The sequence below is a fragment of the Symphodus melops genome, assembly GCF_947650265.1.
Source record: "Symphodus melops genome assembly, chromosome: 6".
NCBI classification, from domain to species: Eukaryota; Metazoa; Chordata; class Actinopteri; order Labriformes; family Labridae; genus Symphodus; species Symphodus melops.
The window spans coordinates 24,811,260-24,829,543 of NC_136696.1; the positions used below are offsets into that span (position 1 = coordinate 24,811,260).

The 18,284-nt window shown below is 43.2% G+C and overlaps 1 protein-coding gene across 6 annotated transcripts in view; it reads right to left on the bottom strand.

Annotated features, from left to right (window-relative positions):
• The window catches only part of ppip5k1b (diphosphoinositol pentakisphosphate kinase 1b), a 53,324-nt gene that overhangs the window by 23,270 nt on the left and 11,770 nt on the right, over nt 1-18,284 (bottom strand). For 3 of the 6 annotated variants that reach the window (XM_079345904.1, XM_079345905.1, XM_079345901.1), the window contains exons 3-21: nt 16,769-16,964; nt 14,902-14,992; nt 14,092-14,177; nt 13,557-13,711; nt 13,035-13,136; nt 12,450-12,611; nt 11,213-11,334; nt 10,363-10,464; nt 9,798-9,884; nt 9,515-9,590; nt 9,074-9,183; nt 6,630-6,715; nt 5,907-6,032; nt 3,742-3,863; nt 3,008-3,190; nt 1,587-1,728; nt 1,255-1,478; nt 1,005-1,132; nt 733-847 (exon numbers count right to left, since the gene is read on the bottom strand). In XM_079345904.1, coding sequence (XP_079202030.1) covers nt 733-847; nt 1,005-1,132; nt 1,255-1,478; nt 1,587-1,728; nt 3,008-3,190; nt 3,742-3,863; nt 5,907-6,032; nt 6,630-6,715; nt 9,074-9,183; nt 9,515-9,590; nt 9,798-9,884; nt 10,363-10,464; nt 11,213-11,334; nt 12,450-12,611; nt 13,035-13,136; nt 13,557-13,711; nt 14,092-14,177; nt 14,902-14,992; nt 16,769-16,964 — 2,415 coding nt within the window. Of the gene's footprint in view, nt 1-732; nt 848-1,004; nt 1,133-1,254; nt 1,479-1,586; nt 1,729-3,007; nt 3,191-3,741; nt 3,864-5,906; nt 6,033-6,629; nt 6,716-9,073; nt 9,184-9,514; nt 9,591-9,797; nt 9,885-10,362; nt 10,465-11,212; nt 11,335-12,449; nt 12,612-13,034; nt 13,137-13,556; nt 13,730-14,091; nt 14,178-14,901; nt 14,993-16,768; nt 16,965-18,284 lie in introns of all 6 variants that reach the window. The other 3 variants (XM_079345903.1, XM_079345902.1, XM_079345900.1) reach the window with 1 other exon arrangement.

Sequence of the window (18,284 nt, forward strand, 5' to 3'; positions counted from 1 at the left end):
TGAAAAAAAACATCTTTATTACACCGTGTGATTAAAGAACTCTGTTATTGTGCAGCTTATTGCAGTTAGGGAGATTGTTTATGACAGTATGCAAACATGTAAAATTAAAGGGATACTTCACCCATTTACATGAAGCTTTGTATCACTAGAAACATGGTAGTAGTGTTGAATGGTCATGAATCCAGCCCTCATTTTGCCCTGAGACGAGAAAAATGTGTTTTTCTTTGCTTGAAAGTTTTCTTCATGTGATTCAAAAAGCGTCATATTGCATCACATGAAGAAAACTTCCAGGCAAAGAAAAACATATTTTTCTCGTCTCAGGGCAAAATGAGGGTTAAATTCACGACCATTCAACACTACTACCATGTTTCTTATGATACACAGCTTCATGCAAATGGGTGAAGTATCCCTTTAAGATATGTTGCTTCTAAACACGTCAACCTCAGAAACATCTGCATGAAACAGTCTCGTGTGGACTCTCCTGGTCCTTTTGCAAAAAACTGAAATAATGTTTAGGAAGATCTTTCTGATGGAAATGAGGCTTTTTATCCCTCCATCTTGTGCTGTATTTCATCTTCATCACAAATTCCTAATTGGACATGTGAGTTTTACCTACTGGAAGCTGTTGCAGCTGCTGGCTCGAGTATTAATCTGTTGATATATTGATATTCTGGCCAATCACAATCAGCAGACAAACAGAGATTAAACTTAGATGATCAAATGAGAGCGTACATCCAGCAGGCCTCCGTAGCGGCAGACGCTGAGCAGGGAGTGAACGTGACTCTCGCTGGTGAAGTACAGACGTGTGCGCACGTGACGACCTGGAGACATCACGCCACGAGAATACCTGAACACCAGCAGACAGGAAATGACACAGAGCTCATCAGTCAACACAGCACCGTTGAAACTTGGCTGAATGTACACAAACACACTCTGTAGATATGCATGTAGCCTAAATATATACAGCACATGTCGACATGTTTGTGTGCGGCTTGAGCTCTCACAGGGGGTGCAGCTTGTTGACGGCCTCGTCCTCGTGGGTCCTCTGAAGGTCCAGCTGGATCTTCTTCATCAGAGGGACGCAGTACGCCTGAGCGATGTCCAGCTTCTCCGCTTTGGTGATGCCATACTCCTGGTAGAGATGGAGAGGAGGAGAAGGATCCAGAACTGAGCTTATCTCTGATCCATCTGAAACTCTCTCACATCACAGGGAAGACAGATCAAAGAAGGGCACTCATTCATTCGATTATTAACCTGTGGTATGACTATGTCAGCCAGGGCGCGAGACAGTCTGAACAGCTCCAGCGTGTCCTCCAGTCCGACAGAGGCGTTGTGCTGGGAGTCGTATTTGATACAGTCGTAGATGTCCGGGATCTTGCTGATGTCGTAGCGTCCGTTCTTGGTGCGAAAGTCTCTCTCCAGTTTGGACCAACGCTGCAGCATCAGCTCCAGTGTCTCACTGTGGTACAGCTGCAAGTCTGAGGACGAGGACACGAGGACCAATCTGGTGATCTTTAGCTTGAAACATTGGTCATAAAATACATGAGATTTGACCCGGAGAGGCAGGTGTTACGAGTTCAAACTACCTGCAGACTTCGGGTCCTCGAGCCTCTTTCGGATCTGTGAGGTGAGACTCTGGATGAGGGCGTACACCTTGTCACAGGTTTTGACTGGATTCTGTATGACCTTCATTGAGTTCACCAGCGATGGGCTGCCAGTAGGGGCCAACTGGGAGACAATTGAAAACAGAAGGGGCAGATTACATAACACAGCAAATAATGCTTTCAGGAGGGACTTCTCTGATAAAAGAATCGAAAAGAGGGTTTTTTTTTTCTGGACTCATTTTGGCCAGGAACGTAAGACATTTAAGCTTCTAGCGTAACAGAATTTTAACAAACTAATCTTTGTGAAACTGGCTTTTCCAAGCTGGAGCTTTTCCTGATTTCATGAGGTGTGACACAGGTGTGGGGTATTGATTTATTGTTTTATGGCTGATCATGACCGTTTGAGCTCAGTATCAACATATGTGATAGTACGTATTTTCATGTATTCATTCATCTGGATACATTTGTGGATATATCTTTTAATTGTGTCAACCATGTGAGAGTAATTCATTTAGGTTTGTGAAGATGTACAACATACATGTGTAAGAGATCATATTACAGTAGTAGCAGAGTTATATTTGGTTTGGAGCCAAGCGTCTGTTGTTGTCGGAGAGATTTAGCTTAACATAGATGTTTGACATTTGAGTCAAGGAGATGAGTTCTTCATGCCTTATACAGAGTATAAGTATTTGTGGGCTGTCTTTCTAGTAGAATATAAGGAACACTGTGAAGAAGAATACTTTGCCAGTGATCGTGAGATCCTGGTCAGCACGGGTCCAGTGACTGCGGAGTCCTGGTTCACTAGCATGTGAGATTGTGAGCAGCATGCCAGTAACTGTAAGGTTCTGGTCATGAAGCATGTCTGAGCCATTGTTTGTTATGTTATTATGTTATTTGACCATGGATAAATAAATCTAAGATGATCCACAAGTCTGTTTGATAATGTCCTAATCATTCATTTAACACAGATACAGAAACCCCTACCGTTTCAGTGGAATCACGAATTGATTCCAAACTAACAATATGTCCACACAAATACTATTAATGGAAAGTACGTCACAATGGGAAAGAACAATATTTTCACAATTCTTTGTAAAGCTGAAATATTTGAAGAACAAAGACTGACTACTGTTTAAACTTTCTGGCCAAGAACACGCTGTACGAGTTATCTTATCAACACACACACACACACACACACACACACACACACACACACACACACACACACACACACACACACACACACACACACACACACACACACACACACACACACACACACACACACACACACACACACACACACACACACACACACACACACACACACACACACACACACACACACACACACACACACACACACACACACACACACACACACACACACGTTTGCCTCATACCTTCTGATAGTCCTCTTCTGTGAAGTCCTGGTCCTTCTGCATGATTTCATGCAGCCCTGCCTTTACCTTCTGTTGGCAGTCGGTCAGAGAGTCGCTGTCGCTGTCCAGCAGGCCGTTCATGTTGGCACTCTTCACCATCTGGACCAGGATGGGAGTCAGTTCACCTTCTAGAGCCAGCAGCCCCTGACGAGAAACCAGAGAAAGGGAACTCAAGTCAAAGAGGCTGAGAGACAGGAAAAGGGCGTGCAACATAACCACTGGACTACCAGCCCTCAGATTGTCTAAGCTCTAAGAGTTGTTGCTTAAATCTTAATATTTTTTAGGTTGGACTCTGCTGTAAACATTTTGTCAACACACAAAGTAATCAAGCAGCTATTAGCCAGCAAATTAAAGAATAAGAGTCATTTGCAATGCAGGCCAATGTTTAGACCTCAGTGCACAATATGCCAGGCTGCCTTTACAACAACTACAGCTGTGTCAACAGAAAGATGTCACAACAGGTAGGAAAGTGTTCCCCTTGAAAGAAAGTCTTCTTGAACTTTTTTTTTTACGTCCCTCTATTTCAAATGATGCACATGACGAAAGTATACAAAATCAAAGATGTTTATTCTTGTGTCATTTATCACTGCATAATGACAGAGGAGGACTAGTATCTGAGGCGTTCTGTCCCTGAGGTCTGTCTCAGGTCCTTAACTCAATCAAAAGGGACATTTTTTTTTTTTGAGCACTGTTACCTTTGCAAAAGCAGCTGCTGTCATCTGCACCCTTCCTTCATCAGAGGCATAAATCTTCAAGTCATGGCGGTAAGTGCTGTGCAGGCGCAGGAGGCCACATCCAGGAAACCCGGCGTAGTCACCTGGAAGATTGTAGAGTGGTGCATGTTGTTCACTGGTGGTTACGGCCGGTTGATTTGCCTTGATTAATGCGGTGGATTTCAGCAGGAAGTTTACAGGAAAGAACACTTTTTTTTTTTTTTTGATTGTACCCAAAAGTACCAAGCATTTTAATTCACAAAAAGCCACACATCTGATTGAGCACCTGTGCTGGTGCAACGTCACTTTCAGTTCAGATGCATTGTCCTCGTCACGTTTTAGAAGTTGTTTTAAATTTAACTTTCGAACTTGTGAAAAAATAACATGAAGTGAAAGTGAAGCAAATGTTGAGTACAACCCACAGTTACTGCGGACAGCTCCCCTGGACAGAGAGCAACATACTTCAGATTATCATCTTTAATGAACGTAACTGGAGGAAGTGGATGCACCACAGAGCAAATCACACTGATCCTTCATGCATTTTTCTTTAGTGTAAAGCCAAACAGTCTGTTTTTATACAACAGACGGGTCCGTGTTATAATGCCTCACATCACTGAAAAGTTCTGGGACATGTATGCGGCTTTTTCAAGGCTCAAAATAAATCAATCTGATTCAGGCTGGCTCTTAATAAAACAACCACGTCCCAGGAATTCATGGTAAAAAATGCAGTAAGATTAGTGCGAGATGATCCGCGTTAGCTCACAATGACAAACTGCAGTCAATTTTGCCTCCTTTGTTTGGGTGAACAAGTGACCAAAAGCAACAGGGTCACCTCGGGAACACATCACTGGCGACACAAACAATCCACAGCAATCTGAATGTAGGACAAGCCGGGCTTGTCTCAAAGTGAAATGAAACGATAATCACGATGAGATGAGAGGAGAGATCAAAGCGTGTTAGTGGGCGCAGTGATGAGAGAGGAGCGGGCGAGCGGTGGCATCCAGGAAACCCTTCTCTTACCAAAGTCAATAGGGGACTCACAGCCAAGGGACCGCCGGTTACCGGCTAGTAGTTTACACAGTGCAACAACAGGTAAGAAGAGAGGAGAAGAGTTAATAGACAAAACTGTGAAGGAGAAAAAAAAGGTATGAAAACAGTGGCTAGGATGAGAAAAGGGCCTTGTTTCCATAAGAAAAGACGCGACAAAGGGAATGCTTCTACTTCCAGTTGTGCTGCAGGTGGGTTTGAGTTGTTTTGCATGCAGTCGAAAACAAAGCATTAAGAAGAAAAGCCTGACAGTGTAACCTGTGGATGAAACCTGTTAAAAGTTCTGAAATGTAAATAAGGGACAGAAACCTTCATGTAACCTCCACATGTGTCTGCTGATATCATGGCATCTGGCTCTGTGTGTACCGGCTGCAGTGACCAATGAGCAGCCTTGTCTGTATGTTTTGGTCTCAACTTTGATTCAAAGGATTGTCCAAATATCCATTATCGAGGCACAAGCTATAAAACATGATCTCATGTATTTCGTCTTTATCTTTAAGGATTCTGTATCAAGTCTTTGCAGACTAACTCTGTATAAGCTGCAAGAAGCCTGAAAGTCTGGACCATGGACCCTAAAATAACCTCAACCTTTGACACGACGCATGTCAGCTATGCAGTGTTGACGCTGCACACTGTGGTGCTCCAAATGAGTGATGAGAGAGGCTGGAAATAAACTTCAGTGAGCTCAGAATGAGCTGTCAACATTTCCCCTCCTGACTGCAATAAATGAAAATATTTAGAGATAAAGTTTTAACCACATGGGTTCTAGTTTACTCTGTGTGTGTGTGTGTGTGTGTGTGTGTGTGTGTGTGTGTGTGTGTGTGTGTGTGTGTGTGTGTGTGTGTGTGTGTGTAGAGGGAATGTGCTCCTTTTATTGAAAGAAAAAATTCAAATTATTTTAAAGACTTTTCTAACAACTATAACTTTTATCATTAAACTTGACACATTTGTTAAATTGCTTTTCTAAATGTATCCGATACCTTCTCTGAGAATAAGTACAGATATCAAACTTTAACATAATGGAAGGACATGAGCGTGTTGAAGGATCCCTCAGGAGTGAAACCCTTCACTGATGTGTGCGAGCGTGTACTCAGTGGTACCTTGACCTCCTGGGTACATGCAGCGAAAGGCCCTGCCCAGCTCCTCAGCCTGAACCCGGCCTGCAGGTGTCAGCTCGCCCCCCCACTTCAACACCAGCAGCAGAGACGGACCGTCCTTCTTCGAGTCTGGAGGGGAAAAAAACAAAAACATTGCGTTTAAACTTAAATCAGAAGTCACTCTACAAAATGTTTATCATTCACATCCCTTTAAAATGTCACATCTGATTCCCCTCTAAGTTTTTATTGGCTTCCACATTAAAAAAAAGCCTTGAAAGTAGTCATCACCTGCAATAATTAAAATAAAATAAACTCAACATGCCTTTCCAGAGTGTAATTCTGTACAGCACTGTGATGCCAAGCTGCTGTGGTTCATATATTCGAGGGTGACCTTGAGACCGCTTTTTGAAGGTCACGTCTCAGAGTGGAAAGCGTTTTTACGTGGCCTTGTCTCGGTCTCAGACCGGGTAGACTCCCGAGTCAAAATCAAGACCAGCACTAACAGGCTACTTTCAGAACTCTGATTGGAAGGAAAACGACCCTTTTCTAAAAGAAACAAGTAACTTCAATCAATTCATCGTTTCATTTTTATCCCCTGATTCCGACTGTAACCTTCCCGTGTTACGGTCTAAGTGAGTGACACGCCCGCTGCACACAAGTTGATGCTTTTTCATTGATATTTCAGCTCCTCTGTCTCGCGTCGACTCGTGGCCTAAATCTTCTCACCTTCCTCTTCGCTTGAAGCTTTAGGTTGGCCGTTACGCAAGTAGGTCAGCTGAACTTTCCTGTTGATACCTGAGAAATGACCGTACCTGCAGAGACAGAACACACACACACACAAATGCCGAGCAGACACAACACATGTTTGAAACAGACACACAGTAAAAGCACACAGATACACACAGAGGATTTATCCAGTCGTATGGGATCATTACAAACATCTGACACAACATGACTCCTCCTCCTACGAGAGCTTCAGAGAGCAGAGAAGGCATCGTCTTCTTCCAATCTAAAACACGGAGTATACGCACAACCAAGTACCAGCGCTGGTTAATGGTTTAGCAATACTTCCATCACTCAGAGGGTACTTTGGGTCAGCTAACGGCCGATAGCTCCCAACAGACCCTGAGGTCCGATTTCAGAGTGTGACTGTGCACATGTGCATGAGAAAAAGAGACACAGGAGACGGTGTGATTATGTGTGCATGACCGCCTTCACGAGCATGAACGTTGAAAATCAAGACCAATTTCAATCATGTTGTTAATCTCTGAAGTATCACACGCAAACACAGGCTCGGGAGGAGCCTCTTCTTGCCAAGCACACTTCGCTTGAGTAAGAATTTCGCACATCCTGCAGACTAACGAGCGCGTGGTGTTGTTTAATGGGACGGGCAGCTGAGCGGACGCCTCAGAGAGCCACATGATGAGGGATGCTGAACCAGGATAGATACGTCGGGAGGCAAGCCAGAGAATCTGAGCGGCTGTCGCTGCGCTCGGAGGCGACGCCATCACACGGCACTCCGTTCAAGTAAGCGTTTCTTATGGAAGTATCAGGTCACGACACATATTCATTCTGTCGCGTGCACGCCAGCGAGCGAGCGAGCTTTGTCACATGTTGACCATTCTATCTTCAGCACTAGAGACAATGAAACTATCTGGAAACAGCCGTCACATAATGACACATCACTAGACCCCTGCTCGATGACAATATCAAAAAGATGCATCAGAAAAATGTTCCTCTGCTGTCTTAAGTTTGCACCGCTTTGTAAATTTGCCAAGACTACGATTTGTTTGACTTTTCAAAGCGCTGTGAAAGAAGAAGAAGTGAGAGGAAGAAAGACATGACGTGGTGTTTACAGCATGCATACAACTAGCACAGCACACACTGATTCCCATACACAGAAACCCAGAGAGACCGTCAAATCCATTTGACTGTGTATGTGTGCAGTGTTAATGACTCAAATAGATGGATGTTAATGGAAACTGATACACTCAGTGTACAAAACATCAGGAATACGTTCCATATCATGATCTGAAATGTCGGGTACTACACTCGTCTTGTTCTCTAAATTAGTGGGTGCTAAAGGAGGGGTGACCCCATGCAGTCGAATCTTCCTTGATTTGATTAAAAGAGCCTCAGTCATAAACTCGCCTGCGTTCGTCTGTGAGATTGGCAAAGATCTGTGTTCAGGATTTCAATGGCTACAAGGATCATCAATCACCTGCACAGTCACGTGCCTAAAACAGAGCTGAGGCCCGCAGATCCTTTTTAAAACTCTGGCTCTCACTCGTGATTATTGGCTGGTAACAGTATATGGACAGTCCTAATTGGCCAAATGAGATCAATCGGAAGGTCAGAGTGAGGCCGGCATTTTGATCTGTCGCAGTCAGAAAGAAACTTTAGGAATGTGATGTGTCTGGATTAAAGGATTAGACCCTTACTGATGCAGCAGGACTGTTTATGTTGAACGTTACGATCGGTACGATCTTGAAATGGTCAGTGAAGGAGCAGGAGAAAAACGTTGTTTCGTGAATAGTTTAATAACATGGTTTATCTTTAATGTCGCAAATGAGAAAATGGAATGAGTCCAATCGCACTGTATGTCTTAAACTTGGTTTAATAAAATATGCTGATAAAATTTTAAAAAAAAGTCATTCAAAGATCTGTGGACGAGGGGAAAGTCGGGGGTCACCCCCAGTCTTAAGCATAAGATGATATAAAAATAAATAAATTTAAAAAAAAGATGTCTCGCCTCTGTTAGTGTCAGTGAAAAATAAAGTTTTCCAAATATTTTGTACACATTCTAGGTAGACTACAGAAAAGGAGGGTGGTGAAACCTCAGCCTTTAAAGTGACAAGGGAGAGGGTGCGTACTGAGTGTCATTCAAGCTGGATTCCCTTTTGGAGAGGAAAGAAGGAGGGATGGGTGGGAAGGAGAAAAGAGAGAGACAGAGGAGGGAAGACAAGATAAAGCAATGAGTTAGAGACACAAAAGGGAGGAAGGAATAAATCTGTGTCTGTGAGTAATGAGATCAAAATGACTGAACCCCGGTGGATTGTGGGAAGAATGAGGCTAGTTTTGCATCATGAGTGGATGTCTGATGAAAGGCGGCTGAGGGAAATGTGGAGATGATGGTGTGTGTGTGTGATCGACGTTCAGGCTTCACTCACATCTCCAGGACAGTCTTCAGCTGCTCCAGTTTAGATTTTTTCTCCTCGATTTCACAGTCGGTGTGCTGGCCCAGCTCGACCAGCAGCAGGCGGGCGATGTCCAGCACTTCCTGCAGACGAGGAGGCAGTTATCCTTCATTTGACTGTTTACCTCGCAGACTAAAAGAGCGAATCACGCCTGAGACAGGACTGACAGTAAAGACGGCAGCTTGTACAAGACTTAAAAGAACATGAGGCACAATGACAGGATGAAAGCATCCATGCAGAGATAATTATAGTCTCCGATCAATTACCATAATTATATATAATTAAATCATATCATCTGAAACCATCCGTTCCCCTTCAGAGGATTCATTCATAATCTTTAAGAAATAAACACAGACACAAGAGAAGGATCCGTGGGAAACACAATTACCGGAGATTAGAATCACTCTCACTCACCTGCAGCTGTTTGGGCTTCTTCAGCTTCAGTTTTCCTGACTTGTAGCCTCCGTACTTCTCAAACAACTCAAAGAAACTGGGCAGAGAAACAATGTCACACAGCAGGATTCAGTTGCATCTGATCAGGAAATGTATTGAAATTTATTTAAAGGTGCGAAATCATCTTTTATAAATGTCTATAACTGAGTGAAACGTGACAGGAAGAGAGAAGTTTTTATGACTTTGAGTTTACTCTAACAGGAAGAGGGAGGCTAAACTTAACGCTGAGGTCCAAAAGCCTTACAGAGGATGTCGGACCTCCATCTTCATCTTCTGCTTCGGTGTGCGGTCTCCGTGGCGGATGATGGCGATAACACAGCGCAGCTCCATCCTGGATCGAACGGAGGAGTGGAGAGGTTAAAAAAAGAACAAGGAACAGCATGTAGCTTTTATCTGACCCACGAAACCCTCGTCACAAAAAGAACGTCAGCTGATAGCCCACTGGTTATGTCACACGCCCCATGTACAGAGGCTATAGTCTATCTCTCTCTGCTCCAAACATGTCCTGCCTCTCTTCAGTAGTCCTATCTAAAGAAGGCAAGAAGGCCCAAAAAGCAACTTTATCAAAAACAGATAATTTAGATATACTAAAGAAGTGTTACGTCTTTGTGAGTATTGATTCAATATTACATTTAGATCGTGGTTGCAACATGACGTTTTCGAGTCTTTTAAGAGAACCTGTCTTTTTGGATTTTAAAGATAAGGCTCACAGATTTTTTGCAGTATCTCATCAGTTGTACATTAAATCATTTGCACGCTTGTTCACTGAGACGCATGTTTTTTTCCAGGAGGGGGTCATCAGTACGTACATGGTCCCTGAAGTCGTTGGGACGATGGGGATGTCTTCAGCTTCCATGGGGATAGACCAGGGGATGTGAAACTGGGGGGCTAACTCCCTCATCACCATGTTCCTGATGAAGATGTTAAATAAAGAAAAAAAAACCAGATTGAAATCCTCAAAGTGAACAGATGGTAAATTTGAAGCTCGATCCAAAGACAAGTTACCTCTCCTTCAAAAGGCTTCTTCAGTTCTAAACTATCTAGAAAGCCTCTGCAGCTCATTAGCATGCTAATCACACAGTACAAAAGGTTCAGGTTATAACTCAAATAAATCATATGTTTTTATATATGTCATCTCCTGTGAGGTCCTGGCTTTGTATGCTACCTGAGCTTCCAAAATGGAGGAATTTTGTTAAAGCTAGTGTCCATTACAGAACAGCAGTGTCCTTCAATTAGCACATTTTATGAGTCTTTAGCCATGAGTCTATAGTTACTCTGCCTGGAAGGACAGGTGATAAATCAGAGACTAACTCGGATGCAAAGCTGACAGCAGGCTCCTGTGAGCTGTCTGAAGCTCCGGATAAATTACAGCATGACAGCTTGGAGGCAATATTTCCTTTAAAAAGGTACAACAAGACGCGTCAGAGATAAGAGCCACAGATGTCATGTCGAGAAACAAGAAGAGGAAACCGCTCCTTCATACAGTCAAGCTCTTCAATCCTGAGGACTTGATACTGCTCATCATGAACAGAAGCTTTACAGGCGTCAATACACCGAATTTCTTCAGTCCGGCTGCTGGCCAGTAAAAGTTCAGACCTTTAGACTGACGTTTATATCTACATGTTTAGTGAGACATGTTTAGTGAGACATGTTACCTACCCCAGCACTTTGGCACAATCATCGTAATACTTCATGGAGTTTTTGACGAAGCTGAAGCCGTTGACATCACAGACGAAGGAGTGGCCGTTGGCTCGGAGCAGGTCGAACCCACACACTGTTTGCTGCATGAATAAAAAAAAGGTTGAAATAAATGTAAACACGCATTGGGGACGTGATCCATAAAAGGGGACACATATAATATTTAACACGGAAAGTTTGTTTTTAAGAGGAGAACAAGACAAACAAAGCATGGTTCTATCAATGCAGATAAAACATGATGCCTTTTTGGGAGCACCAGAAGCCTAGTGGTTAGTGTGTGCACTCTTATGTACAGAGGTGTAAGCCCTCCAAGGGGGCGGGGCTTGGGTTCAAATCTGATCTGTGGCTCCGTACCTGCATGTCGTTCCCCACACATGCTCTCTCTCCCCCTGATTTCTGACTCTATCCACTGTCTCAAATAAAAGGCACAAAAAGCCCCCCAAAAAACAAACAACAACAAGCAATGCTAAGACTGAGAAGGTCACTCAACCAATGAGAAACTTACTCTGACGTCTATACTGACAGAATAATCTATTGCCTTGCACTTCAACACATAATCTGAATGTAAATATCTTGTTTTTCTCTGTTTAACCAAAAACCATCACATCCTGTTTACTCCTGTTTGTCTTTCACAGAAAACTAAATGACTCGTGTTTCATAATAAACACAGCCTGTTTTGTTAGCAGCATAATAAGAACTTTGAGCCGCAAAAGTTGATTTAGAAGCAAATCAGTCATGTACATGAATGATGGGTGTTAAGGCACCAAGCATGCTCTCTGTTAGCTTAATGTTTGCTGATAACTGCGCCGTGAATAATGATGTGAATCATTCTAATGGCAGCTGCTGTTTATCAAGTGCACCAGTGTTGGGGAATATGAACCAGCAAATATCAACAATCAGTCCTCATTAGGAGGCTCCTGCACTGGCTGTGTTTACACTGTTTGGTTTTCAAGTCCCTTTCTGTCTTTTAAAAGTGGTTTAATGAGCTGAGAGTTTTGTGTTTAAGAACATTTATGTGGCTCTTTATGTTAACTCCAAATGGATGACTTCACATTAGAAAATACCCAGTGTGGTTATGACCACTGATGCCTGAGAGAGCTGTAAACGGGCGAGGAGAAGGCTCATAAATAAATGTAATTTCCCCTGTGTGTGCGCCCTCTCACTGTGCTGCCTCCTCTGCATGACATGGAAAGTTTACCTTGAAGGCGAGGCACACTTTGCGGGCCACAAGCTTCTCCATGGCGGTCAGCATGACGGGGTAACGGATCTCCTTCCCTTCGCTGTCTCTCTCCACCTTTCCGTCCAGGGCAGGTGATTTCCGGGCCTCTGCGTGGGCGTAGTCAGGCCCCACGGTGTAAACCTGACACACACACACACACACACACACACACACACACACACACACACACACACACACACACACACACACACACACACACACACACACACACACACACACACACACACACACACACACACACACACACACACACACACACACACACACACACACACACACACACACACACACACACACACACACACACACACACACACACACACACACACACACACACACACACACACACACACACACACACACACACACACACACACACACACACACACACACACACACACACACACACACACACACACACACACACAGAAAGTGTCTTAGAGCGTATGAAAATGACGTTATGTTTTATTCCATGTGACTTTTCAGACTGGCCATTGCGTACGTCCTCGTACCTCCATCATTTAAAGTGAAACTTCACACTACCTTCACATCAGTGCCATCAGTTGGCATGAACTCCTCGTAGATGTAGGATCCTGTCTTTCGTACGCTGCTTTCCGGGGAATACACACTGCTACGACTCCCAATCTACATCAACGAGGGAGACAGGACTCAGAAAGGCAACTCAAAGCATTTTGGACCAAATTTGTTCTGAAGGGAAAAAAAAACGTTTCCACCAAATTATCTAAACGCTTCTCCTTCTATAGAGAGCAGATTTCTACAATTCAACGGCTTCATTAACAGGTAGGGTGACGGGTTTAACTTGTCAAGCTACATGTCAGTGTGACCTTTACAAGTCTTAACGTTTGATTTTCTTTTTACTCTTTTAAGAACACAGAAAAATCGGACTCTACAAACAAACATTAAGCTTATAATCTTCCATGACGGGCAACTAAGTAGACGTGAGCAAATTCCTGAAACCTGTTTCTTTGTTGTAAGTTTCTCAAAGATCACAACATCGGCCCCTGGCTGACAGAGTTTGCCGCGTGCTGGTTGCTTGATATCTACCTTCCTGAAGAGTCGCTGGCTGCCTCCTCCGGCTGATGTCGGGTAGTAAATGTAGACGTTGTGGTCCTCGGCGCACACGGGTTTCTCCACGAAGGGTTTAGGAAACACCTCCCCGTTCACCTCCACGTGGTCCTCGCACTCCACCAGGTTACACTCTGAGCAGGGGGACACGACTTTAAACTCATTTAAGAAGAAAAGTCAAAAAGAATGCAACGACACCAAAACTGTTCAAGATTTGAAGTCGTAGAAGCAAATGTTAAAAAAAAATTCTTTTTTAAAGTCAGCTGGACTTGAGTTTTGCATCACAGGTCTCTCCTACACATTTGCACAGTGATGTTGGAGGCTGATATGTAAAGTGACCATCTGAAGTAACTTGTGCACATTTATAAGCAGCAGCTGGATTCTTGTGTAAGAGACATCGGACCTGCCGCTGCAGGAGCTGGGGTTCAAACCCGCGACCTTCCCGACTGACTCTACCAACTGAGCCACAGCCGCTCCTACCGAACACACCTTTGAATGTGGAGCCGTTTCTCACCTTCAGGATTGTCGGGGTCTCGGTTCAACACGGCATAACGAGGCAGGTCAATGCCCTCCTCCAGCAGGATCCGGTACACTTCCCTCCTGACAGAGAAACAAAAAACAAACAGAGGAAGTCAGCTTTGGAAAAATAACCTACTGCGTATGGTTTAATGAAGGTGAAGTACGGGGGTAGGGCTGCTGTCCCAAAGGTAATATATCCTGAGGGATTAGTTATTGTTACAGGTTCTGCTGTTTGTGTAGACAGCCCTTTATAGTTCCACTTGGATGGTAATTATGTGGAGCCACCTACTTAAATTTGATCATTTCTTAAAAATTCACTGTTAATTTTCATTTAATTTTTTTGATAGCCCTTTACTAAAGACTGTCTAAAACATGGACGTTGTACCAGTATGTCACTCATTGGTTTCTGAAGCCCAGCGAGGATGGTCCTCAATGTTGGAAATGAAGACTCCCACTTACTTTTGTCCAACAATCGAAACCGGCAGAGAGTTTAAGCTGAGGCGGGCTGAATGAATCTCAGATCTTGACAGAATGTAATTAAAATAAAGTGAAGCCGATCCTCGACGCAAACAGCAGCATCAGATCAAGCCCTGAATAATCCAAACTGATGACTTACCCCCCCATGCCCTTTACCACCTTAACATCATCAACAACATTAAAAAAAATAAGCTATAGACAACAAAAACATTATTGTAACAGCCTGTTAAAAATGTGGCATCTTAATTCAGCGGATGAATATGGCTTCCTTTCTCTTTGGAAGTAGAAACACAGAGGGGACTGAAGGCCTTGACGTGCTGTGAGTTACCTGTCCTGTATGAAATACTGCATGTTGAGGTCATTGATGAGCAGCGGATTCCTGAGCTTCACATACTCCACAGCCTTGTCCAGAGGGAAACCTGAGTGAGTCACACACACACACACACACACACACACACACACACACACACACACACACACACACACACACACACACACACACACACACACACACACACACACACACACACACACACACACACACACACACACACACACACACACACACACACACACACACACACACACACACACACACACACACACACACACACGTTAACACTTGAGGTAGGATGATCGTGTTCGAGGAAATCCTGCTTTTTGCTCGTTCTACGTCATCTTCAAATGGACAGAAACAAAAGAGCTGAGGGATTTAAACTGTGTAATGTATTTTATATGAAAGCTGTAAATCACTCTAATGGTGCTGGATAGGTTTTGACACAGCTGCATAGTCTCAGGCTTGTCATATCTTTAAATTCCACTTTAAACTGAGCCTCTACCTTTTCAGCACTCTCAGCTCAACGACGTGCTGGAGTTTCCTCGTTTCTATTCAAGTCCGTGTGTGGTCACTGAAACTGTACCGACACATTCTTAACATCACAATCAGTTATCACACTGTAAGAAGCTCACTGCTCTTAACGTTCATCAGAAGCAGAGAGGATGACGGCAGGAAATACAGTCTGTTGTTAAAATATTAGATTTCTGACGTTTCTATTAATAATAATAAAAGAGGACCGAGCATGTTCCCCGGGGTTGGACACACAATCCAAAAATGTAATGCTTTTATAAATAGAACGGAAAAACAGTCCCGTGGTAGACTCCGACTGGAACACAGAGACAACACAGGAGGACAAAATAAATACATTTAGAAGCAGTGCATTTCACACCAAAGCAGCTGAGGCTGTGACCGCCTCATCATCCTCACACTGCAAAGGTTGGACAGATATTTAAAACTGCTGAAGGCTTTACTTTCTAGATTCTGCTGTTTAAGACTCAAGGACGCCTAAAAACATGCCGTCTTAAAATATAAGCAACGTTTGAAATCTCTTTACTCCGATCTTTGTCTCAGCTTCTGTGTCAGATAGACAAAACAATCAAATGTGTTCAGCTCTTAATATAAAGCGCGGTGCAGCAGAATCATGTGTACCATTTAGGATAGAGGACATGTACATAAAGAGTTTTATTGATCGGGCTCATGAGGCCCCGGCTTTGTAAAACACACAAAGTCAGCTGAGGAATTACATTTATTGCAACCCATAAATAGATGTTTCCACTGCCAACAGTTCTCTTTGTTTTTCCGATGACAAGTTCCCATAAACTGCTGCCGGGCAGGCAGACACAATCCAGACCTAGACTAACATACAGCTCCTACTGATCCTTCACAGGACATTCACTCATTAGGTTTTTTTAAAAAAAAGGATGAAATACTGCTGGACTTGATGTGAAAGGACATCATTCTGTTTTTCTCTTAGAAATAACGCTAGAGCAGAAAACTTCAAACAACCAAACTGTGTGGGGCGCCAGTGGCACAGTGGTTAGATCAAGTGCCACATGTACGGAGGCTTTAGTCCAGGTTCAAATCTGACCTGTGGTTACTTTCCTGCAGGTCATTCCCCACTCTCTCTCTCTCTCTCTCTCTCTCCTGGATTTCTGACTCTATCCAATGTCCTTTCTCTAAAATATTAAAGGAACTGGATTCGCTGTTCAAAAGATTTGAGGTGTTTATTATTTATGGAGAAACATGATGCAACAGCAGGACACCAGCGGCCCGTGTAAACAGATCTGTGATGTTGGTCCCCTCTCCTCCTGAAGCCCAGCAGGAGGCTTTTAACTCGTGAGTGTAGTTTGTTTTTTACCTTTGGAGTGGAAGGAGATGAGGCAGTCACAGAGAGGCCAGTTCTCCACAGGTTCCTCCAGGATCACCTCCTCGGGGAAGATGACCACGTTGATGTAGTCAAACTTACACAGGCGCTCCAGGATCTGAGTCATGGGCTTGGATTTGGACTTCTTCACCATGGCACAGATGCCCACCAGAATCTGGCGCTCTGGGGGCTGGTGGGTTGAGGACGGAGAAGATGACGGGTTAAATATGTTCACACACAGCGAAACAGAACTCATCTCCTGATGTGACTTTTGGTGGCTTTTTAAAATGTACAGGAGCTAACGGTTTTTACTGGGAGACATCAAAGAGTGATATCTTATTTTGGGATTGAGAGTATTATCGTTGTTTGTTATCATTCTTCTTGTCCAAACAAGCTTCAGTTCTTTTATTAATAAATAACCTGACCTAATTAATTAGGTTGCACCGCTCCCATTTGGTTAAAGGCAGGGTTGGTCAGTTTTGAAAACTAGCATGATTTTGAAAGTAGCATTCGCTCTGTGCTCCATCTTCGCCCGCCCCCTCCCTCTGTGCACCCTCAAAAGCCACGCCCCTCACTTACACGCACGAGCGCCATTGGTCCAGAAGCAGATTTCAGCTTGTGCATGCACGGGGTGGAGAGGCTTGATTGGTTCGACATTGGTCGACGTTTTTACTAGTTCACATCTTTTTCAGAGCATGTGAGTTATTCATTTCAGTCAGGACCAAAATCATAAAAAGTGGATCTTTAAGTTTTATACGATACAGTACAATACTTCCATGTCTCCCAGAGAAGAAATGTGTTGTCCTAGCTTTGCATAGTTCACAGGTTTACATAAATGATAGGACAGAACGGGAAGAGAAAAAGACAATGAAAGAGGCCAGTCAGCATGGAAGCTTATTTAGAGCTTCAAATGTTATCATTATATTTAGAGGAGAACCAACCCGATTTTTTCCCCCCCCCAAGTCTGACGTGATTCTGATACACATACTGAAACTGTCTCATCATAGTTAATAGTGATATAATTGTTGGTATTATGTGTAAGGCTACTCAAAGCTGTAGTAAACCTGGAATTTCATATTCAATGAAAAATATGAAAATAAAATGAAAAAAATAAAATGAAAAAAATAAAAGTACATTAAATAAAGTGATTTATTTGAACATTGTGCTCGCAGCACAAATAAAACAGGAAGCCGCAACAACTGTCAGGTTTTCACTTTTCAAATTAAATGTTTTAAACTGAAGAGTACAAATTGTCATTTTGATCACAGACAGAGCTGTTCCTTGTCGCCTGAACGTCGTCATGGAAACCATGTGTGCTCACTTCTCTGTTCAGACTCTAGATGTCATCGAGCTGAGAATGTTTCAGTAGATGGATGACGTGGCTCGGTCAGTCCAATAATAATATTTAAATTATATAAATATCCCGCCTCATACCGTTATTAGATCAGTCCCTTCCTTAATAATATTCTTCATTGTTATTTTTATTTTACTGGTTTAAATCTTTCACCGA